Source organism: Podarcis tiliguerta (genome assembly GCF_965153285.1).
Source record: "Podarcis tiliguerta genome assembly, chromosome: 1".
Taxonomy (NCBI): domain Eukaryota; kingdom Metazoa; phylum Chordata; class Lepidosauria; order Squamata; family Lacertidae; genus Podarcis; species Podarcis tiliguerta.
Window position 1 is genome coordinate 21,555,749 of NC_139534.1, and position 23,430 is coordinate 21,579,178.

General features: G+C 44.2%; 1 protein-coding gene across 1 annotated transcript in view; it reads right to left on the minus strand.

Moving 5' to 3' along the window:
- LOC310664846 (dynein axonemal heavy chain 11-like) overlaps positions 1-23,430 on the minus strand; it is a 215,207-nt gene that overhangs the window by 81,018 nt on the left and 110,759 nt on the right. The window contains exons 44-46 of the mRNA XM_083414512.1: positions 21,281-21,404; positions 15,475-15,617; positions 7,960-8,121 (exon numbers count right to left, since the gene is read on the minus strand). Of these exons, the coding sequence (XP_083270638.1) occupies positions 7,960-8,121; positions 15,475-15,617; positions 21,281-21,404 (429 nt within the window). The remainder of the gene's footprint in view (positions 1-7,959; positions 8,122-15,474; positions 15,618-21,280; positions 21,405-23,430) is intronic.

Consider the following 23,430-nt stretch of genomic DNA (forward strand, 5'->3'; position numbering starts at 1 on the left):
CAATATACAGTCGTACCTCAAAAGTCGAATGGAATCCATTCCGGAAGTCTTTTTGACTTCCAAAACGTTTGGAAGCCAAGGCATGGCTTCCGATTGGTAATGGAGCGCATTACTTCCAGGTTTCGCCGCTCGTGCATGCGCAGATGCTCAAAATGACGTCACGCGCATGCACGTAAGCGGCAAAATGCGACCCGCGCACACGCAGTCGCATGTTACGTTCTACTCAGGATGCGAACGGGGTTCCGGAACGGATCCTGTTCGCATCCAGAGGTACCACTGTACTATTTATACTCTGCCCATCTGACTGGCTTGCCCCAGCTACTCTGGACAGCTTTCAACATATACAAAACATAATAAAACATCAAACATTTAAAAAAGCCTTCCTATACAGGGCTGCACCCAGATGGCTATGGGGTCACATAACTCCATACCCTCCAACATTTTTCTAATGGAAATAGGGATGCCCTAAGGAAAAGCTGCCTTTACCTTTACCTTTAAGGAAAAGCAGGACATTTCACGATCAAATCAGAAACTGGGAGACTTCTGTAAATCCGGGACTGTCCCTGGAAAATAGGGACACTTGGAGGGTCTGCCATGAGAACGGTTGCTTATGAGCATTTGATCATTGGTGTTCACTTGTGAGCACATCTCCTCGAATTCTCAACATGACATCTGTATGCACGATTGCAAAAGCGAGATTCCTCCAGAGGTTGTCAGATGTGCTTATTCCAAATTGCTGTTTCTATTTGTATCAATTACTGAGCTGACTACACAAATCTCATCCACTTTATTTTAATCTTTGGGATGATGTGCTTTTAATGCACATCATCCAAAAGATTATTAGCAACTTATTGTTGTTACCTTTTAAAATCTACTTTTGAATAGCGAGATTTCTTAGTAGCAATTGTCAGCCTGTTAAGTGCTGTTCAGACCTCTGAATGTAATCTTCTACCCAGTATCTATGGCACCCAGTATATTTTCTACTATGTTAATTATTTCAAGGCGGGAACATGAAATACCAAAAAAGGCTTTGTTGTCTACTCAAATTAGCATAACCAAAAGAGAAATAAATTTCCTACAACAAAGGCAGGCAATACAATAACTCAAAAGAGTGGAGTTTTTTTCATTAGTGTATCAAACTGCAAGACAGAAACATGTAATTTGAAAAAAAAAAAAAAGCTCATAAGTAAAAAGGGAAACACAGCTGACACTGCAACATTAGAATGTAGGTTTCAGATATGAGGATTCTGGAGCTATCTTGAATTCAGTTTAAATGCCTTATATCAAAGGTTTTAAGGAATGCTGCAGCCTTCAGCCCTGGGAAATTACTCCCATTGGTTTCAGTGGAACTGGCTTGCACTAAAAAGAAATGTTCTTTTTTTGCATTGAATTGTCTTTCCTTATGGTAAAGGTAAAGGTAAAGGTACCCCTGCCCGTACGGGCCAGTCTTGACAGACTCTAGGGTTGTGTGCTCATCTCACTCTATAGGCCGGGAGCCAGCGCTGTCCGCAGACACTTCCAGGTCACATGGCCAGCGTGACATCGCTGCTCTGGCGAGCCAGAGCCGCACACGGAAACGCCGTTTACCTTCCCGCTAGTAAGCGGTCCCTATTTATCTACTTGCACCCAGGGGTGCTTTCGAACTGCTAGGTTGGCAGGCGCTGGGACCGAACAACGGGAGCGCACCCCGCCGCGGGGATTCGAACCGCCGACCTTTCGATCGGCAAGCCCTAGGCGCTGAGGCTTTTACCCACAGCGCCACCCGCGTCCTGTTCCTTATGGTAGACTACTTCTTTTTTTTAAAAAAACACAAAACTACCCACCCCTCTAACCTTAGTACAGTGGTACCTCGGGTTACAGACGCTTCAGGTTACATACGCTTCAGGTTACAGACTCCGCTAACCTAGAAATGGTACCTCTGGTTAAGAACGTTGCTTCAGGATGAGAACAGAAATTGTGCGGCGGCAGCGGGAGGCCCCATTATCTAAAGTGGTGCTTCAGGTTAAGAACAGTTTCAGGTTAAGAATGGACCTCCGGGATAATTAAGTACTTAACCCGAGGTATCACTGTAACTGGAAAAGTTTTAAATGTGCGTCGGCAACATGAATGACCTTACAACTGAACTACAACAACCTTTCTATGAACAGAGTAGAGTTTCAAGTTGTAGGATCAGAGACTGGGAAATCCCATGCCAAAAACCCAAGCAGTGCATGCTATAGAGGGTTGTTGAGAGAAAAAAACCATGTGCCCCCATTCTAAAGGAAGGCAGGGATACTGCGTGCATATTACAGGCAAGATACATCCTTGTTAGCTGCATTTTGAAATCCTTAATCTCACGCAAATGTTATTTTGATGCGCTCACGTGCATTTTGCTTTTCGGTTCTTGAAACCCGGGGACACATCTCCCCTGACGCCTCCCGCAAGTTTACAAGCATTCCGAGCCCATTCCCTGCTTTGCATGGAAAATGTATTTGCACAGTTGTCAGCATGATGGACAGGGGGAGAATGATACGAAAGTACAGGGATCTTTTACTTGTTACTACATACAATAGCCCAGTAGGATTCACGGTGTGTTGGTGAGACAAACTGTGCCCTATTCTGGAACATATTAAGTTTGTCTCCAGGACACACATGACTTCACGAGGGTGTCTAACCTCATTCATAATAGATGCTAATCTTTTCAGGGCTGACTGATGACAGCATTTCCTGCCCTTCACGGAATTAGAGCTGGGTTTTATCAAAGGACTCAAACTGCCTGCTAATTAGACTAATTCCCTTCATCATGAATTATTTATTTCCATTGGTAACCGATCACTGTGACATTAATGGGTTCTGCTCAACTTAGTTTCCTACTAATATACACTATAAGTTAAACGCTTAAAAAACTCCCCATACTTTTAACTGCAAGTTAAATGTAACCTCTAAGTCAAATCCCTGACATCATTTGCAAAAAAAAAAGGGGGGGGTGTATGCTGATGTCAAGTGATCTAAAACCTGCTTAAATTCTGACGTTTTAAGTTAATATTTCCTGAGTTAAGTCAGAAATTTCGGCTTAAAATCCATGGGACTGGATCACCAATATGATTATTGAGTTTGAGAGGCGTTGACAAGAATGTTCCTCCTCAGTGTTGGGTCTTGCAGACAAGGGCAGCTTTTGAGAATGCAACATAATCATTAAAGGGAAGGAAACACTGAAATTGTAGGAAAGGTCTGTTCAGTTAAATTATTGTAGTCATCTCATTTCAAAGCTTGTAGTTGTGTGACGTCATTGAAACACACACACACACACACAGTAATTTTTAATCTCACCCAAAATGAGGTCACAATACTGAGCCTTTATCTGGATGGTGCTACTTCAAATTGTGGTAGGGGTTCACAAGACTCCTATATATGCAAGAAACTTTCCTGCACCTAGAGAACATGGCAGAAGGAAATAGTATCTACTGTTTCTAAGCTCAATTGTTAACCAGCTGGTCCCCTACTGGAGGATCACTGGCTTCCTAGAATAGAAGTGATCCTAGCAATTCCACTATTTCTCCTAAATGGTCAAAAAACATACAAAATACCCCCAAAACCCTTCTTCTTTTTTTTGCTTTGGAATAAAACATTTTCCATTCATTTAACGTTTCAGCAGGGCAAATTATATATTAAAAAAAAAAATCCACGGAGAAGTGGATTGCCTTGTGGCAATACCCATAATGGGGAACTGTGGTTTAATGGAAGCCAGGATGTCTGAATCAAAACCAGTAAGCAATGGGAAAAGGAGAGACGTAAGCAGAGGAACAGATAGCCATGATGCTTCTCCACCACTTCATAAACCATGGCTTAGGAAGTCACGAATAAACATTGACATGTAGCCACCATATATCAGTTCCTAACCTTTTCAAACTTTCCCCCTCGTATTCACATTTTCTTATTGATTCACTGTTTCAAACATCTCTATCACTCCTTTCTATGCAAAGGCTCCAAGCAAAATACCGTATTTTTCGCTCTAAAAGATGCACCAGACCATAAGACGCACCTAGTTTTTGGAGGAGGGAAACAAGAAAAAAATATTATGAATCTCAGAAGCCAGAACAACAAGAGGGATCGCTGCGCAGCGAAAGCAGTGATCCCTCTTGCTGTTCTGGCTTCTGGGCTCCATAAGATGCACACACATTTCCCCTTACTTTTTAGGAGGGAAAAAGTGAGTCTTATAGGGCAAAAAATACGGTACTTTTTGTGCACACAAAATTTCAGCACTTTCGCTGGCCTAGAAGTACCCTAAAGATCCTGGAATACATATGAAAGTTTTGTCTTCCAAGAGAGATGTATAAATGTCCAGTTTTCAGATGCTCCCAAAAACCATGGTGTTCTTGGCTAACTCACTTACAGAATATCCTGCAAGAAAGTCACTTTGATGTACCCTTCTGTTTTTTATATAAGAAAGTCAGTAAGTTTGCATATAACAACCACAGAATCATAGAATTGTACAGTCGGAAGGGAACACAAGGGTCATCTAGTCCAGCCCCCTGCAATGCAGGAAACTCGAACCCACAACCCTGAGATTAAGTTTCTCATACTCTACCGACTGAGCTATAAATAACAACAGCTCCTACTACAAAAAAAAATAAACAAATAGTATTAGCGGAATTGGAGAATCACATGCAAAAGAAGAGGCTGACATAACTGCTAATTATATTATTGTTTGTCATGGTTTGCACTGGATTAATTTGCAGATAAGGAAGTCTGCTCTAAATAAGAAAAAAAAAATCTTTTGAAGGATTATGTGCTACCTGCGTACGATCTCTCTGCACAAAATACACCATGAAGACTATTACTTAATTTAGTTGAAATGGTAGCTTGTTGACAAAAGAAACCTTGCTGAGATTGAAACGCTTTTACGAAGCAAAAAAAATAAATAAATTATTGCAGTAGCATGCAACAATACCATTTTCTTTATAACGGTGACACAATATTTAGCTCTGTAATTTAAAGGTAATTGCTCTACTTTCACGATGTTAATGCTACTGAAAAATATGGTACGAGAAATAAGTAAACTTTTCCCTTAGGATAGGAAATTGCTTTTAATGGAGGAAACTGCCATTCATTTTTGCTTTTATGTTAGCAGCAAATTCATTAGGTTAGACCTAGATAGAATGAAAGATTTCTGTAGCTTAATACTGTCATTAAGCAGCAGTCTGGCTTAGACTTACTTACAAAGTAAGAACAATTTGATTCAACTTGAGATCACGCTGTGCCTGAGAATGCTCACAGGCCCTAGAGGACTGGGTTATTGTTTTCTGTGTAATTGGTCCAAATGGTGATATTCTACTACCGTATCCCAGAGATTCCTATTACTTCTTCTTCTTTTTTTAATGGTTTATTTTCTTTTTCAGATAATACCCTATTACTCCTCATTATTGCTGACAGCCCCAGAACTCCATTCTGGTTCCATTTTATTTGGCCGGCACATAACTGAATAGCCGAAAGCAGCCGCAACCCAACCATTAGATAGAGGGAGGCAAACACCTCAGAGGACCACAACATTCCCCAGTCATTCCTCTCTGTTGCCACATGAGTCTTCTAATCTGGCCTGCTGCCTGGGGAGTGATGGAGGATGCTAGGGTGTAAACAAAATAAATGTCCCAATCTCCAATGTTGAGGTAAGATTCAGCAGCCAGTTGAGTTGGTTTCTGTATGTGGAACTAGCCGGGTTGCCATCTTGCCCCTTCACCTCAGGCAGCCTAATAATAATAATAATAATAATAATAATAATAATAATAATAATTTATTTATACCCCGCCCATCTGGCTGGGCCTCCCCAGCCACTCTGGGCGGCTTCCAACAAAATATTAAAATACCAATTGAGTATTAAAAACAATAAAGTGGTACCTCGGGTTACATACGCTTCAGGTTACACACTCCGCTAACCCAGAAATAGTGCTTAAGAACAGAAATCGGGCTCTGGTGGCGCGGCAGCAGCAGGAGGCTCCATTAGCTAAAGTGGTGCTCCAGGTTAAGAACAGTTTCAGGTTAAGAACGGACCTCCGGAACGAATTAAGTACTTCACCTGAGATACCACTGTACAGCATTAAATATTAAAAACTTCCCTAAACAGGGCTGCCTTCAGATGTCTTTTAAAGATACGATAGCTGCTTATTTCCTTCACATCTGAAGGGAGGGTGTTCCACAGGGTGGGTGCCACTACCGAGAAGGCCCTCTGTCTGGTTTCCTGTAACCTCACTTCACGCAATGAGGGAACCGCCAGAAGGCCCTCAGTGCTGGATCTCAGTCTTGGGCCTGCCCTAGCTGAAAGGAAAATTAGATTGACCTCTCTTGCATCCCACAAGGTTATTCCCGCTGCATCATACTATGCCTTTGGCATACATGGTGCTTTGCAGAGGACCCTAAATAATAATGAAAAAGACTGCTTATGGTCCCAAGGGGCTTGCAGTCAACACTTTGACTGTGTGGAAGCAATGAATGAAAGTGAGGAGGAAGCCAGAGAAAGAGAGAGAAGGGTAAAAGGTAAAGGACCCCTGGACGGTTAAGTCCAGTCAGGCGACTATGGGGTGCGGCGCTCATCTCGCTTTCAGTCCGAGGGATACTGGCGTTTGTCCATAGATAGCTTTCTGGGTCATGTGGCCAGCAGGACTAAAACGCTTCTGGTGCAACACAACACAGTGATGGAAACCAGAGTGCACGGAAACGCCGTTTACCTTCCCGCCACAGTGGTACCTATTTATCTACTTGCACTGGTGTGCTTTCGAACCGCTAGGTTGGCAGGAGCTGGGACAGAGCAATGGGAGCTCACCCCGTCGCGGGGATTCAAACCGCCGTCCTTTTCATTGGCAAGCCCAAGAAGCTCAGCGGTTTAGACCACAGTGCCACCCACATCCCCCATAGAGAGAAAGAGAGGCAAGGGGAACAATGGATGAAGGTGAGCAGATGCACTCCACCAGGTGATTGTAGTTACCAGGCTACAATAGAAGAGCTCAGCTGGTTGGTCCTGAAGTTTCCTGGACCCAAGTCAATCAGAACTTTGCATATTAGCACAAGACCTTGCACCTGGTCAGGTAGGATGTGGGTAGCCAGTGTACTTGTTTTAGCAAAGGTGTCAGCCATGTTCCCCCAGCAGCAGTCCAGCCATTGCATTCTGCGTGGACTAGATGGCCCTTTGCAACGCTACAATTCTATGATTCTACCTGGACCAGGCACAACAGCAACCCCACCTAAAACACATTGCAGTAATCCAGTTAACAATGCATGGACTGCAATGGCCAGGTTATCCCAATACAGATACAGCTGTAGCTATGCAATGAAGTACTTCTTTTTGTTGTCCTGAATCTCCTGCTATTTCTCCTGGCAATTCTATTTGTTATGCTACTTTTATCATTTTATCTTGATTTTTTTATACATTTTTTAACATTGATTATCTGGAGATCCTGTGGAGATATAGTTCAATAGACAAATATGTATTTGTCTATTGAACTATATCTCATGCTTTCTGTTCCAGTCACAGGATCTCCAGATAACTACCGTATTTTTTGCTCTATAAGACTCACTTTTTCCCTCCTAAAAAGTAAGGGGAAATGTGTGTGCGTCTTATGGAGCGAATGCAGGCTGCGCAGCTATCACAGAAGCCAAAACAGCAAGAGGGATTGCTGCTTTCACTGCGCAGCAATCCCTCTTGCTGTTCGGGCTTCTGAGATTCAGAATATTTTTCTTCTTGTTTTCCTCCTCCAAAAACTAGGTGCGTCTTGTGGTCTGGTGCGTCTTACAGAGCGAAAAATACGGTAATATCCAAACCAACAACTAATATCCGATTTCCCCCAGTGAAGCGCGATTTTGAAGAGGCAATAGTAAACAGCTGTGGGAGAGAACCTGACCAGCAGTGCTTCCGTGGCTAGTTTTGCAAAATGGAGCATTTCAGAAGTCATGCACAAAACCCACGGCAGCAAAATAAGCTGTACTTACATCAAGTAAATCCATCTTGTCAATGAAGCTGGTGCTAACGGACTGGAGAGCGGCCAGGGGCCAAGCATGGAACCAGTCAATGGCAGTGCAATTGACGAGGGCTGGAAATTTCCTTGCTCTTGCTCTCAGGGTGAAACCCACCGGGGAGAAGCATAACACAACCTGGGAAGCAAAGAACGTTCCCATGAGAGAGTCTTCAGTAATTAACCAGGCTTTAAATTAACGCCGGAAGACTAATGGTACCATTCAGATAATTAATTAGTTGGACACACCAAGTAAAACCTCAAAATGTGCTTCCCTAAATCAGTCAGCTCAACACATTCCCATTCCCAGCTGTGCACTTACAATCCATTCAGGATTCTCGGTCTATGGTAGCCAGCAGAACTCTCTGTGACCTTATAGACAGAGCTTCTCAATAATACTAAGGACACAATCCAGCCAAAGTTAAGCACTTCTAAGTTCCACTGGGTTCAGCAGCTGCATCTAGAGAGCTGGAGTGCCACAGTGGCTAAAAAGACTAAGCTACAAAGCAGACTGCGCCATGGACTCACGAGATCAGTGGTGTCCAAACTTTTTTCAAAGAGGGCCAGATTTGATGAAGTGAAGGGCCGACCAAAGGGCCGACCAGAGTTGTTGACCTTTACCTTTTTTTAGGATTGAAGTTGCTGAGGGTTTTTTTTAGGATTTTTCCCCAGGAAATAAAACTGCCACAGGGGCTGGATGAAACAGACCGGTGGACCGGATTAGGCCCCTGAAATGGACTTTGGACATGGCTGCGCTAATAGTCTTAGGCAAGTCACTCTCAGCCCCCCAACTCGTAACACACATGCACACCTGGAATATGGGGATAATAATGTCGATTTATATAGCATCCCTATAAAGTACAGCTAGATAATGCATTTTATACAGTGATTTGAAACCATGAAATTATATAAATGTTAAGGTGACGGTGATGGTTTTCTTAAATCTATGAGAACTGAAGTGCTTGACTTTGGCTAGACATGCCCTAGTCACTTTGAAGCTAGCAATGGTGAGTGGTTTAAATATTCAGGTATCGAATAATGAAATATCAATGTACCCACACAGTTTTAAACTGGTGATGCCTTCTCAGGTGGGACAGAAGGTTAGCACCATGTTCCTCCTGCCTTAGCTTTGTCTATACACCTAAGTGTTTTATCACAATGGATGAAAGATAAGAGGCCTTTCATGAAATCCTCAGGCCTCATTTCTAATTTCCCTTAAGTATATTATGCACCACCCACCGCAAGTCTTATGTTGGGTCAAATTAGACATGATGTTAAATGCATTTAACACACATGGTTTTTTTTTAAAAAAAATACAAAATAGCAGCCGCTGTGTGTGTGTGTGTGTGTGTGTGTGTGTGTGTGTGTGTGATGATTATTGAGATCACACCAGAAAGAGAGAGGGGGAATTTAACCCCTTCCTACCTCTTGCTGCAGTGCTGAAGCAAATTGCTGCTCTGAAGCCATTTGGATTTAATAACAACAACAACAACAATAATAATTTATTATTTATACCCCGCCCATCTGGCTGAGTTTCCCCAGCCACTCTGGGCGGCTCCCAATCAAATGTTAAAAACAGTACAGCATTAAATATTAAAAACTTCCCTAAACAGGGCTGCCTTCAGATGTCTTTTAAAGATAGGATAGCTGCTTATTTCCTTCACATCTGGAGGGAGAGTGTTCCACAGGGTGGGCGCCACTACTGAGAAGGCCCTCTGTCTGGTTCCTTGTAACCTCACTTCTCGCATTGAGGGAACCGCCAGAAGGCCATTGGCGCTGGATCTCAGTGACTGGGCTGAATGAAGGGGGTGGAGAAGCTCTTTCAGGTATACAGGACCGAGGCCGTTTAGATTTAACATCACATGGGGTACGCAAGGGAAGTAGCAGAAAATATAAAGGGGCTGCTTCCCTATAATATGACCTTTGTCACCCCCAATGCTACAAAAGTGACAGTACAAAACTCCGCTTTTTGTTGTGAAAAATAATTACATACAGTGGTAACTTGGTTTACAAACTTAATCCGTTCCGGAAGTCCGTTCTTAAACCAAAGCGTTCTTAAACCAAGGCGTGCTTTCCCATAGCAGCAGGGAACTCAATTTACAAATGGAACACACTCAACAGGAAGCGAAACATGTTCTTATTCTAAGTCAAAGTTCAAAAACCAAAACATCGACTTCCGGGTTTACAGCATTCTTAATCCAAGTTGTTCATAAAAGACTCTCCTCCTGGAGCCGAGCTCCGCCTCTAGCAGGGGAAGCCGAGCTCCGCCTCTAGCAGGGGGCGTTAACCCCCTGCCTCCCACTCACCTGGCTGGCGCCCACGCCCATCGGCAGGCACCCAACCAGGTGCCTCCGAGGGGGCGTGTACAGCAGCCTAAATGCTGTGGCGCCAGCCCCTCCTCGGCCTCACTCTTTGCCGTCCCGTCGTGAGTCACCCACCCTCCACTCCCTTTGAGCTCAGGGTCTTAGTTTTCATTGGCCTTGCTATGGACCTTAGGTTGGTCACCCTGGTTGTCCGGGGGGCCTGGTAGGAATTTTTCCATTTGGCATTAGGCTTTTTGGTTTTTTCGCCTACCTCGTAGCAATCGTCACAACTTTTGTGGTATTGGTGGGTAGGTTAGGCATTGGAATAATGTGTTGTGGTGTGTCGAAGGGCTAGGTGTGGTCATCGCCTATGCCTTCAATTTTTGGGTATTCTGTTAAAGGAATCTGGCGGTCGTGTATTCTGTCCGATGCCTGCTTGGCGGGAGGCCATGGCACAACCCTCGGTGACATCAGGAGAGAGCTTATAGTTGGATTAGCATCAACAGGCTCCACCTACTGGTGAATAAACCCCCCTTGTTTTAGACTCACCCCTCTCTGAGGGGGTGGAGTCAGCTGACGTAATCCAATGCCTAAGCCAATACCTTTTCACTTGCTGTAATCAATAAAGTTGTGGCCTTTTCTTGCCCATTAACCTTATATCACGTGTCCTTGTGTATTCATTCCACTTTGCGGGGATCGGGTCCTCGAACCACAACTAAGCTGTTTTTAAACCAAGGTACCACTGTATTACATTCTCCTTGCTTTTCAGATAGTAGATATCACTGACAACAATAACTTAACACGCATTAATTAAAACAGTGGTAATCCGGCACGAGCAATAGAGATATTTCATAAGAAAAAGTGGTGCATACTATTTCCTTGTGCACACAAACTTTCCTAAGGGCTTATGAGAATCAGTATAGCCCAGCTGATGGAATCATGGATATTGACTGGAACCGGATATTCTTACTAAACATCAAGAAGAACATTCTGACAGTAAGAGCTGTTCCCCAGTGGAACAGACTCCCATGAGATGTAGTGGGCTCTCATTCCTTGGAGGTCTTTAAGCATAAGATTGGATGGCCATCTGTCATGTATGATCTAATTGAGATTCCTGCATTGCAGAGGGTTTGACTAGATGACCCTCAGGGTCCATTCCAACTCTACAATTCTGATTCTATGAAAGAAGATGATTTAAAAAAAAACAAAAAACTTGTCAAGCATGATTTGAGAACCAGAGGCTATAAAACCTGCTGGTTCTATGCACAGTGTATGCTTTGCAATTTCGGAATACTGAAGATAGGTTAAACAAGCAAGTATTTGCTTTAGGCGGTCCTTATTTCTTTTTTTTTAAAAGGAACTTTCCCAGAATTGCCAATGAGGAATCCAAACCTGAAGGTCACCATGAAGGATTTGATAGAAGGCCAATAAAGATTAAAGAGTTACCAAAGCTATCCATCATCTGAAGAATGGAAGGAGCAAGCAGGTATTGATCAGACCTCTAGTAGGAAGTGGCAAGGTCACACGTGGGGAACACAAGAACTGTGAGCTGGATGGAGCTCAACAGGCAAGAAATGAAGGCGCTTAGTTATACACAGCACACCCAAGGATGTTGTGACGCACAGACCTTAGGTGCTGAAATATTATCTGCTTATTTAGAAGATGTATTGCAGTCACAACACTCAGGGGAGCTTACAACAGCTTAGAAAAATCCACCAGAAAACTGCATTAAATTTCCATACCGTCCTTCATCCAAGGATCACAGGGCAGTTTCCAGTATCAACTGCATATTACTCAAAAGTAGCCCCATTGAAATCAATGACGCTTAGGGCTCATCCACACTTCTGCGGGGGGGGGGGGGAGAGAACTCTTTAGTACTCAGTCGTCTTAAGTGGCAATTCGGGTATTCACTGGCTGGACGTTTCCTCCAATTTAACACTAAAGAGAGGATATTCCCTGGGAAAGGAGTGGGGAAAGGGTGGAGCCGCTTGGACCTCTGATTTCTAGGACTAGTTGAAGTGCGCATGAGCCCTTAGTCACCAGGGAATTAAAAAAAAAAGCCCTCAGACACAGACCTGGAAAACCTATACCTATGTAGAAATCCAATGCAAAGCTAAGTGTGTAGGAGCCCTTATCTGAATACTGTCAGAAACTCAGCCTACACACGAGTAGGACCCTGGCAGAGACACATGCCCGACTGGCATGTTCCCTCCTTCCTGGTCTTTCGTTCGGGGGCTTCATAAGCTTTCTTCAGCCCGAACATCACAGCGACCGATGCCAACTGACACCGGCACACTTAGGGATCTGCAGAGTTTGTACAGTTGCGTAACAGAACTCAGCAACTCAGCATTTTGGCTAATCTACTTTATTTACATATAAACACACACGGAGCACTGCAACATGGCTCCCTCTCTCTCTAGCATCAGACAGCAAAGAGAAAAAGAACAAAGGACAATAGTCCCACTTCACGGAACACAGTAACACAAACATCCTGTGTTCGTCACTTCCCACTCTGTGGAGTCAAAACATATACCGTCATGTGAAAGACAACAATCCCATGACTGCAATCACGGAGCAGGAATTCTAACAGAGGTGGGGGAGGGCATGTCAGGGACTGGACTCAAGAGGGTGAGACAGATGAGGAGTGGTGGAGATCAATCCCCTTCTCTTGATGCTGCAGGAGGAGAAGAATGCAGCATTGATTTACAGCAGGGGTTTGAGGGGGTTGAGGAAGATCACAGCTCAGAGAGAGACAAACAAAATAGTTGGGAAGTGTTAGAAGAAATAGGGGGCGGGGATTTGTGACAGGGCAGCCAGCTGACACGTTGTCATGGGAGAGCATTTCTGATCCCCCTTCTCCCAGAACTTGGCATTCATTAAGGGCTCAGGAACAACGGAATCAATAATAATAATAATAATAATAATAATAATAATAATTTTTATTTATATCCCGCCCTCCTCAGCCAAAGCCGGGCTCAGGGCGGCTAACAACACTAAAATAGTGCAACATTATAAAAACATTATAAAAATTAATTAAAATCAAAATTGATGGCAACCATAAATTAAAGTTTTGTAAAGATTGCCAAAGGAGGGAGTCAGGCTGCACCCTGACCAAAGGCCTGGTGGAACAGCTCTGTCTTGCAGGCCCTACGGAAAGATGTCAAGTCCTGCAGGGCCCTAGTCTCTTGTGACAGAATCAAGAGATGTTTGGCCACAAGCAGCCACCGTAAAGGGAGATGCTGTTGCTAGGGAGGAGGGAGGAGGAGCCCACTTTAGAGCAACGCCGTTGTTGAGGCTTGTTGTGTTCTTTGGTCTCTCACTATTAGGATTGAATAAAATTCATTAAAAAGGACCCTCCTTGTTTTCTCGGCTCTTGCTGCAACCGGGGGAGGAATTGGCAGAGCCTTGACAAAGCAGCAGTCTCATGCTCTACTTTTTGCATTGCATTGGTAGTTGACTCCCCCTCATTTCTGAACATTATATACAACTCCCAATTGGGAATAATCCTTCAGACATGGAAAGTTTATGCCATGCAGTAGCATTGGGTAGGGGAAGGCTGGGGGGAGGTCATGGCCCTGGGTGCATTTTTTGAGACAGTGCGACCGGGCACCACCATGACAGACCACCTCATTGAAGTCAGAGCCGTGGGGAGGGAAACTGCGCCCAGGTTGGACCTTCAGTGCCTGGCACTGGTGTGCAAGGGAACCACGGGGGCAGCTTTCTCACGCAACAACCCAATGTTGCCAGCCGGCCGGCCAGCCACAACTCCACTCCCAGAGAGCCAGCGTGGTGTAGTGGTTAAGAGCGGTGGACTCGTAATCTGGTGAACCAGGTTCGCTTCCCCGCTCCTCCACATGCAGCTGCTGGGTGACCTTGGGCCAGTCACACTTCTCTGAAGTCTCTCAGCCCCACTCACCTCACAAGAGTGTTTGTTGTGGGGGAGGAAGGGAGAGGAGAATGTTAGCCGCTTTGAGACTCCTTAGGGTAGTGATAAAGCGGGATATCAAATCCAAACTCCTCCTCCTCCCCCCTCCCCCCCTCCTCTTCTTCTTCTCCTTCTTCCCAAATCAAGCCTGACCTGGAAGCAGAGAGGCAACGGCAGCACTGCCACCTCTCTCCTCTGCTGGGCTCCAGAATAAGCGGTCAGGGGCGTAGGAAGGGGGAGTGGGGGCAGACCGCCCCAGGTGCTCTCACTGAGGGGGGTGACATTTGGCGTGCCGCCCCCCTGCAACTCCCAAGCCTACCCTGAGTCATTGGGGTAAGGGGGGTGCTGCCCCCCTTTGCCAGTGGTATTCCCCCCTTCATTTTGACAGCTTGGGGGAGGCTTTGGAGTCGCAGGTGGGCGGCATGCCGAATGTCCACCATGGGCAGCTCGCTCCGACCCCATGAGTGGCTCATTCCGCCCCCGGCTGCAGGGCACGCACACATACCACTCCATACATCCAAGCAGCTATCCCATGCCTGGGAGGGCACCCTCCGCGCCATGCCCCCCCCTCGGGAGCACGCCCGCCCTGGGCAGCACGGGCATATACTCTGCCGCTGCATGGCATGAGGCCTGACACAGCCACAGCGGGCTCCCTCCATGTCCCCCCCACCCCAGGAAGGTATGCTCTGCCACTGATGCCATGATAAATATAGTAGACTTTAAGGTGCTACAAGATCCTTTGATGGTTTTCCTGCAACTGACTAACACAGTTACCCCTTTGGAACTTTTTGGTCCTGTAAGTGATCGAGAATAATAATTCAGTGAACTATTTGTATATGAAAAATTACTGATTCTACTTGCACAGTTATTGCCTCTGCATCTATCCTACGAGATTTATAACTGTAGAAGATACTAAATTTTCCTTTAAAAAAAAATCAATGGTAATTATCATTTTGCCTTCTCAGTGCTGTTCTTCTTTTTCAGGAGAAAAAAGGATGCAATGCTACAATCCCAATTGAGCTTCCATAATTCACTCTGGTTTTGCACTTAATGTGTACAGATTAAAAGGTTAGGATATTCTTTAGGCATCCAATAACTTGATTTGGTACATTAAAACAAAATCCATCTATCGATTTCTCCCCTCACTAACAAAGATAATCTGCCACAAATATGGTGTTTATTATGAGAATTCATTCTGCATGCATCGCTTTGCAGCAGTTACATGTTGAACGTTTCCCCCCTCATATTCATTTTCCTTGTTTACCTTGAGTTGCCGACGAATTCGGTCAATAAAAAATTGCCAGCAGTTCTCTTTTGAATCAGCCTGGCCAAGCCCCCGCAGTTCCAGCCTTGTAGAAGATACTATGCTATCCACTTCATCTTCGTTAAATAAATCAGGGATATCACCTTCAAAAAAGAAAAATCTATATGTAGAATTTCGTATCTGAAGTTGAGATTTCATTTTTTTTTATTCTTGATACACGTTTTTTTCATCATGATTATTATGTTTCCAAACTGAAGAGCTGCAAGTAGACTATATAGGGGTCCACCTCCCGCCCCACACATCCCCATTTTATCTCTATAACAACCCCATGAGGTAGGTCATGCTGAGAGAGACTGACTGGCCCAAGGTCACCCAGTGAAGGCCAAACCACACATTACATTAAGTGTGTTATTGAATTTTACGTGATTTGGTTTTTAAAAACAAAAGTAGCTGCTACTGTGATAACCTCCCTCAACCAGCGTTTTGCACAGATAACTGAACCAAATGTTGCAGGACTGAATGCTGCCTCAACTTTTTAAAAAATAAAATAAACTCAGTATCGGTTGTTCATAGACAATGAGGCTCTGTTATCTTGATGCTAAACTTAAATCATTCTCATAATTAAAGAGCTATATGCATGCAAAAGCACGTGCAGCTATTTCTCCCTCTCTCTTTTGTCTAAGAAACCCCACAATTCTCTGTTTAGTTCTTTTTCAATTCCCTGTTTTTCTGGAGCACTTCCAAGATTGGGTTAGTTATTATTTAAACCTTTTCACTATATGTTGGTGTGTTGCTTTTCTTGTGTGCTGTGCTTCACATGACTTATGCATTATTGCACTCTCAATAAAATATTTCCTATATCCATTCTCAGCAATTATTCATTTCTACATGCCACAAATATAATAATCAATCTAATCAATCACTGCAGCTACGCCTTAAAATCAAACCCTCCTTTCTCTATTGTGTCACGCAAATTAGCCAAATGAATGTTTTCTAAAAGTTGGTGATACTGCGAGGTCCTTTGGCTCCCAGCCTGCCTTTTCCCTCAATCTAACACCCCTACTATTTATTCTTTTTATTTGCAAACTGTTCCCAATTAGGGGTGCCAATTAGTTAGGGTTTCCCCCAACAGCCTACATGTTTCTCTCCACTCTGCTTGGGTTAGCAGCATTTTTGTTGATGAAGCCAGAGTTTCAAATAGAGGTCTTCCCATTTTTGGGGGTGGTGGGGAATATAAATCTCCCAGCCTTTATCTATGCTTTTTCAATTTCTGGGACTGGACTATATGATGCACACTGCATGCTGCCTGTGGGGAAAAACTCCTGCTCACCTTGATGGATAAGGGAGAGAGCAGCATATTCAGCCAGTTCTGCTAAAATGTGCTCCTGAGCCAAATTCAAGGTCCTCATCAAGGAGTTCTGTAAAGCCCTTAACAGTGTGGGATCTAAGGGCATAAGCCAATGGCAGAAATTTGCATATGCTAATTTATATGTCTAGATGGAAATTTAGACTGACTTCTGTGGGACGTTACTGAGACAGATGGGCACACGAAGAAGCTGAGGCTCACAGACTTTCCTGTAAAATTGGCTAGAGAGAACTCTGTGAGATCACTTCCTTTGTACGGCCCTGGCAGGAAGCTGTAGCATTACATACTTCCTTCCTGGGCATCTCTCCTCTTTTCTTCATCGTGCTTCCAAGCTGACCACACATGACCTCAGACATCATTTTTGAACTTACATTTTGTACTTTTGTATCTTAGATAGTAGTTATAAACCTGCTTTCATTTTGCTACTGTAATTGTGGCTTCAAGACCTATGTAAGTAAACGATACTTTTACTTCTTCACAAAACAATGCGTGTGATTGTTGTTTTAAAGGGAGAGAAAAGGGGTAATACCAGGAAAATCCAGTTTGCCTTAAAGCACCTTGGATTATTATTTATAGAAGGTTAAATCAACCTTGTCTTAGCTTCCTAGTTTAAACGGCAAAAGATGGAACTCTGCTGATCTCACTAGAGTGAGCAAGGAAAGGTAATAACCAAACAATATATCTTCTCCTTGTGCCCAAACCCATTCCTACAACTTTCAGAGGGAAATTTGTCCTCTAAGCAAAGTAAACACACACACACATGCACACACAAACTCAACTTATTTTTTTACAGGCTGAAAGAGCAAGAGATTTGGGGTCTGGTGCAAAAGACCTGGAGCTTGAGGCTAATCCAAAACAAAATTCCTTCTGGGATTCAATTACATTAAAAACTGCCTCTGCCTTTAAGAGCTCCTGAAGGAATTCCATTCTGCAGAAAATCCTTTTTCTTTCAGGAGGCGTCAACAGAGCCTTTACTGGAGTTGCCCCAGGACTCTGAGTTACTGCCACCAACCGCCACCTGAGGTGCTGTGAAGAGTTGCTCTTTCCTCCTTTCTTGACATATTGAGAATGTAAAACATTGTTGATTATGCAGGTCTTTGGCTGCTAATCATTTCTTGCCACTGTCGTGGGTTGCTTCCGTTTCTGCTGAGCTGCACTATCTGAACGATATTCGTTTTATGTCACTATACTTTAACCTGATGAATGCAGGACAGCAATATTTTTAGCAGCCAAGTTACAGTAAACGGAGGTAGATTTTCATTTAATAAAGCCAGTTGCACAAACCTGGCCTCAAGAATCTCATACTGGGCTGATCCAGGGCATTTTTATGTCCAGGACATACGCAACTCCTCAGACAGACCGCATCATAAATCACAGGTATCACCAGCATTCTTACTCTAAACTTATTGAAAGCAACACAGGATTTTGGACAATTTGAATGCTTTTTTCATCAGGTTTTACACAGGCCATCCCTTCTTCTAAATGTGTGCAAATAACTCTCTTTTTCCAATGATAATGATAATGATAGAATGTTTATTTTATGTACACTTCGCCACAGACGGCAGAACCTCATCTATTATCCTGGGGAAATCTCCTTTTTCTGACAAGATCACACCATTGTCCTAAAATAGTAAATGGTTGAAAAGACTCTAGATCTTTCTTCTGTGCTACTGTGTTGCAATTAGTGAAGAAACACAGTCAGCAGAGATTATTTTAATGGGTGTACAGTACTACTTTAAATGAAGTCTTCGCCATCTGTTCATCTCAATTATAAGCACAAAACCAACATATCTTACAATAGATTCAGAGAATACAAAGATAGTCTACTGCTATACTTGGACTGTTCCCCCCCCCCCTTTATATCTCTTCCCCTCTTCCAGATCTAACTGGATAATAATAAAGAGAATGATACTCAATATAGTATCCTTTGCTTTGTGAGAACACTCCTTAGTGGAAAGAATAATAAAATAAAATGCTAACAATGCATTAATGCTGATCTGCAATCTCTATACGTGTTCTGTTTCCACTTTGACTGCTTATTCCTGTACTGCAAGTTGAACATTGTGCAATCACTTTGTTCATATAGTGCTCTCTAGAGTAAGGAGTAAACAGAATTCCTTATTATGCAGAACATGTCTTCCTTCTGCATGTGTCCCGTCGCCTCTGCATTTTGAAACTCTGGCTGCTAAAAGCCAAGATCAGGGGTCAGCAAACTTTTTCAGCAGGGGGCCGGTCCACTGTCCCTCAGACCTTGTGGGGGGCCGGACTATTTTTTGGGGGGTGGGGAATGAACGAATCCCTGTGCCCCACAAATAACCCAGAGATGCATTTTAAAAGCACACATTCTACCGTATGTTCTGGCGCACAAGACGACTTTTTATCCCTGGAAAATCACCCCAAAAGTTGGGGGTCGTCTTATATGCCAGGTATACATGTTGGGAAGGAGGAGAGGGAGCCGGTGAGCAGAGGTGCCCCTTCTGCCATCGCTCCTCCTCCCTCCCCACAGAAGGGGACGCGGAAAGTCCTTTCTGAGCGCGGCGCTCACCCGTTCACCCACCCGCCAAACGCCTTGCCTCGGGCTGCTGCTGCTGCGACAGCAGAGGCAGCGGAGGGGTGTGTGCTCTGCCCTTGGTGGCGCTCAAACTCTATAACTCTAAAACTCTAAAATTGAACAGCAAAAGTTGGGGGTCGTCTTATACGCCCAGTCGCCTAAGACGCCGGAACCTACGGTACTCATGTAAAAACACCAGGCAGGCCCCACAAATAACCCAGAGATGCATTTTAAATAAAAGGACACAATCTACTCATGTAAAAACACACTGATTCCTGGATTGTCCGCGGGCCGGATTTAGAAGGCGATTGGGCTGGATTCGGGCCCCGGGGCCTTAGTTTGCCTACCCATGGCGAAGAATGGATAGCTTTCCAAACCCCAAATTAATCTGAACAATAAAAAACCCCCACAAAAAAACAACTTAATGGAGATCTTCAAGCAGAGGTTGGTGATCTGAGACACTCTGGTTCTGGCTTGTCTGCCTCAAGAAGGAGGTTGACCTAGATAGCCTACAAAACCCTGTTTTTTTTAAAAAAATGTTTCTTCTCCAGTTAGATTCACAAAATATTTAGGGGGTTTGTGTACCCCTGCCTACCCCCAGGAAAAAAGCACTGGTTTTACGATGATTTTTATCATTCTTTGTACAGTTTTTTAAAATAAATAAATAAATCTGCAATTTTATTTGCACTGCTTCGAACTATTAATGATTAAGTTGTATAGCAATGCCATAAATAAAATAAACAAATAAATCAAAATATTGACAAATTCATTCTTTGCCAACTCTGTCATGAACTCACTTGATCTGCATCTTCTGGCCTAATGTACGTACCAGAATGCAGTTACCCTTTCCATTTCATATTTCTCCATATTTGTGATGTTGTTCTTGGCGTCAACAAGTGTACCAAAAAAAGCAAAGTTTGTTTTAGGGGAAATTATATTCAGATGTGCTTGCTCGGTGAGGAAATATATTGAGAAATGCAGGGCAATATGTATTTAAATATTAATTTTCATGCAGACTTTTATTTTAAAAAAGAATCACCATGCAGAAATGGGATGGGAGGGAATTAAGGCTGAACAAATGCGAAACTAACATGGACTGGAAACAGACTACTTTGTCCACCCCTATTTCTCTCTCTCTCTCTCTCTCTCTCTCTCTCTCACACACACACACACACAGAGAGAGAGAGAGAGAGAGAGAATGCAGCTGCAGGATGAATTTCACGGACCTAACATTGCTAAAAAGGCACACATATATCAGTATAGGTGATATAAAAAGGGGAAAGAGTGAAGGGCTCTCGTAAGAAATTTTGGACACCTTTGCACCAGCAGTGTCTGCAACTGCAATTTCAGGAGCAGGAATCACCCCGCTCCTGTTCCCGACCATTTGGAACGTTATCCCTCTGCAATTTTTTTGTTATTCTAAAACGTGCACCACAATTAATGCAGACGGTTTATACTGGTGAAATGTGTGTGGACTTACGCTGTGCCATTTTATATAACAATATCAAATATTAAAATAGTTGAAGCATTTTATAATAAACAGCGTTCCCCCCCTCCTCTTGATTGCAGTTGATTATGTTATGCAGCTTATTCTGCTCGTGTCACAAAGGTGACTTAATAGCGCCTATAACTCATCTCAACAGCTGACCTTTCTCCCTCGCTGATGAAGCCTATTCAAAACCTAGTGGCCTTTTGCTCATTTCAGGATCTTCTATTTTTCAACTGTTTTGATCATGAATATATTTACCGAAGGGTTTTTCTGTTTCTTAAAAAAAAAAAACACCAACCCCTCCACGAAGACTTCAATGGTCTCTTTAAAAGATGTTATTTAAATAAAGTACAAAAGAAACAGTCTCTCTCTCTTTTCGCATTTATGAGTTTTTGCTTACCTGATGCCAGCATGTCGTTAATTAATACGAGAAAACGCTCATCAGGGATCTGAGCATCTGCGTGAAGAAACACGGTGCCGATGTTCTTCACGCCAACTTTAAAGTAAAGTGTCGCAATATCACTCTGTAGAAGAAAGGGAGGTTTAGATCATTACGGAAATATGCATACTGAACAATATTGTCAAGCAAAGCAACCTCATGAAAGGGGAAGCTTAAAGACCCAACTTTTAAAATTCAAATTATTTGAAGGGGAAATTACATATTTTTACAATAGAGCAACCTAAGTGCTTCCCCTGGTCTGTTAAGGATCATGTTCTTATGTGCTGTCTTTACCTGAAGGAGCGTCTCCACTCGCATTGTTCAGCCCGGACACTGAGGTCCAGCTCCGAGGGTCTTCTGGCGGTTCCCTCACTGTGAGAAGCCAAGTTACAGGGAACCAGGCAGAGGGCCTTCTCGGTAGTGGCACCCGCCCTGTGGAACGCCCTCCCATCAGATGTCAAGGAAATAAACAACTTTCTGACTTTTAGAAGACATGTGAAGGCAGCCCTATTTAGGGAAGTTTTTAATGTTTGATGTTTTATTGTGTTTTTAATATTCTGTTGGGAGCTGCCCAGAGTGGCTAGAGAGGCCTGGCCAAATGGGCGGCGTATAAGCAATAAATTGTTGTTGTTGTTGTTGTTGTTACTACTACTACTTTCCTGGGCAGCAGTGAGAACCTTTGCCTTTTATGCTGCCCAGCCAGCCAGCCAGCAAGAAACTCCCCCAATCTGGGCCTCTGATTGGCAGATTTGACCCTGGTTTTGTTGGGTGGGAACTTATGCCCATGGCTGTGATGGCTGGGGGTTATTCCCCATCAGTTGGCGATCATGTGCGTTTGGGTGTCAGGGAAGGAGATGCGGAGCGAAGGTCCACAACCAACGCCCACCGGGGAAAGCAGCGAGTGTCCATTCTTGGACGGCAGTCAGAAGCCTCGAGGGCAGCGTGTATACCTGGATTAAGTTCCCTTCGGAAGGAGAGATTAATGAAAACTTGAGGTGTTTTTAAACGTTAAAAAGGTAAAGGGACCCCTGACCATTAGGTCCAGTCATGGTTGACTCCGGTGTTGTGGCGCTAATCTTGCTTAACTGGCTGAGAGAGCAGACGTTTGTCCACAGACAGTTTTTCCGGGTCATGTGGCCAGCATGACTAAGGCACTTCTGGCGAACCAGAGCAGCACACGGAAACGCCATTTACCTTCCCGCCGGAGCGGTACCTATTTATCTACTTGCACTTTGATGTGCTTTTGAACTGCTAGGTTGGCGGGAGCAGAGACCGAGCAACGGGAGCTCACCCCGTCATGGGGATTTGAACCGCCAACCTTCTGACCGGCATGTCCTAGGCTCTGTGGTTTAAACCACAGCGCCACCCGTGTCCCTTTTAAATGTTACAAATAAACAAATTGAGCAGAGATGAATTAAAACGGCACAGCACTCCTGAAAGCAGCAAATCCTCTGTTGGTCATCTGATTCCCAGACAAGAGATCAAAATGTGTCTTCCAGAGCTCAGGCTTGCTCACTCTTTCTCCACCCATCTCCAACTGCAGTTTCTGTCTCTTGCAGTCTCCAAACCCAGTGGCGTAGCGTGGGTTGTCAGCACCCGGGGCAAGGCAAGTAATTTGCGCCCCCCCCCCTGCACTGTCCCTCCCCCAGATAGTCCCTCGCTCTCTCTCCGTACCACACCACACGCCTGGCACCCTCCCCTCCACAGTGGGCGGCGACCCGGCGGCTCGGATCGGATTCGCACAGCCAGCACTGCAGTGAGAGAGAGTGAGTGAGCCAGGTAGGGGCAGAGAGCTGCGAGTGCGAGCGCCCCCCCCCCAATGTTGCGCCCGGTGCGGCCGGCCCCCCCTGCACCCCCCACGCTACGCCACTGTCCAAACCTGCTTTTGTTTCTTGCACTGACAGATGTAGATTACATCAATGCAGTTGGGTGAGAAGGTGGAGGTATGCCACCTATATGCACTCCCTAGGAAGATAAATCGATTGCCAGCTGTTTCAAAAACACTGTGGTCCATTGTTAGCACTATTTCCCTGCTCCTCCGACAAAGGCAAGCCCTGGTAGCTAACCATTTACAGGTAGGGCTCCCCCTGTTTATTCAGCATTAATCCTGA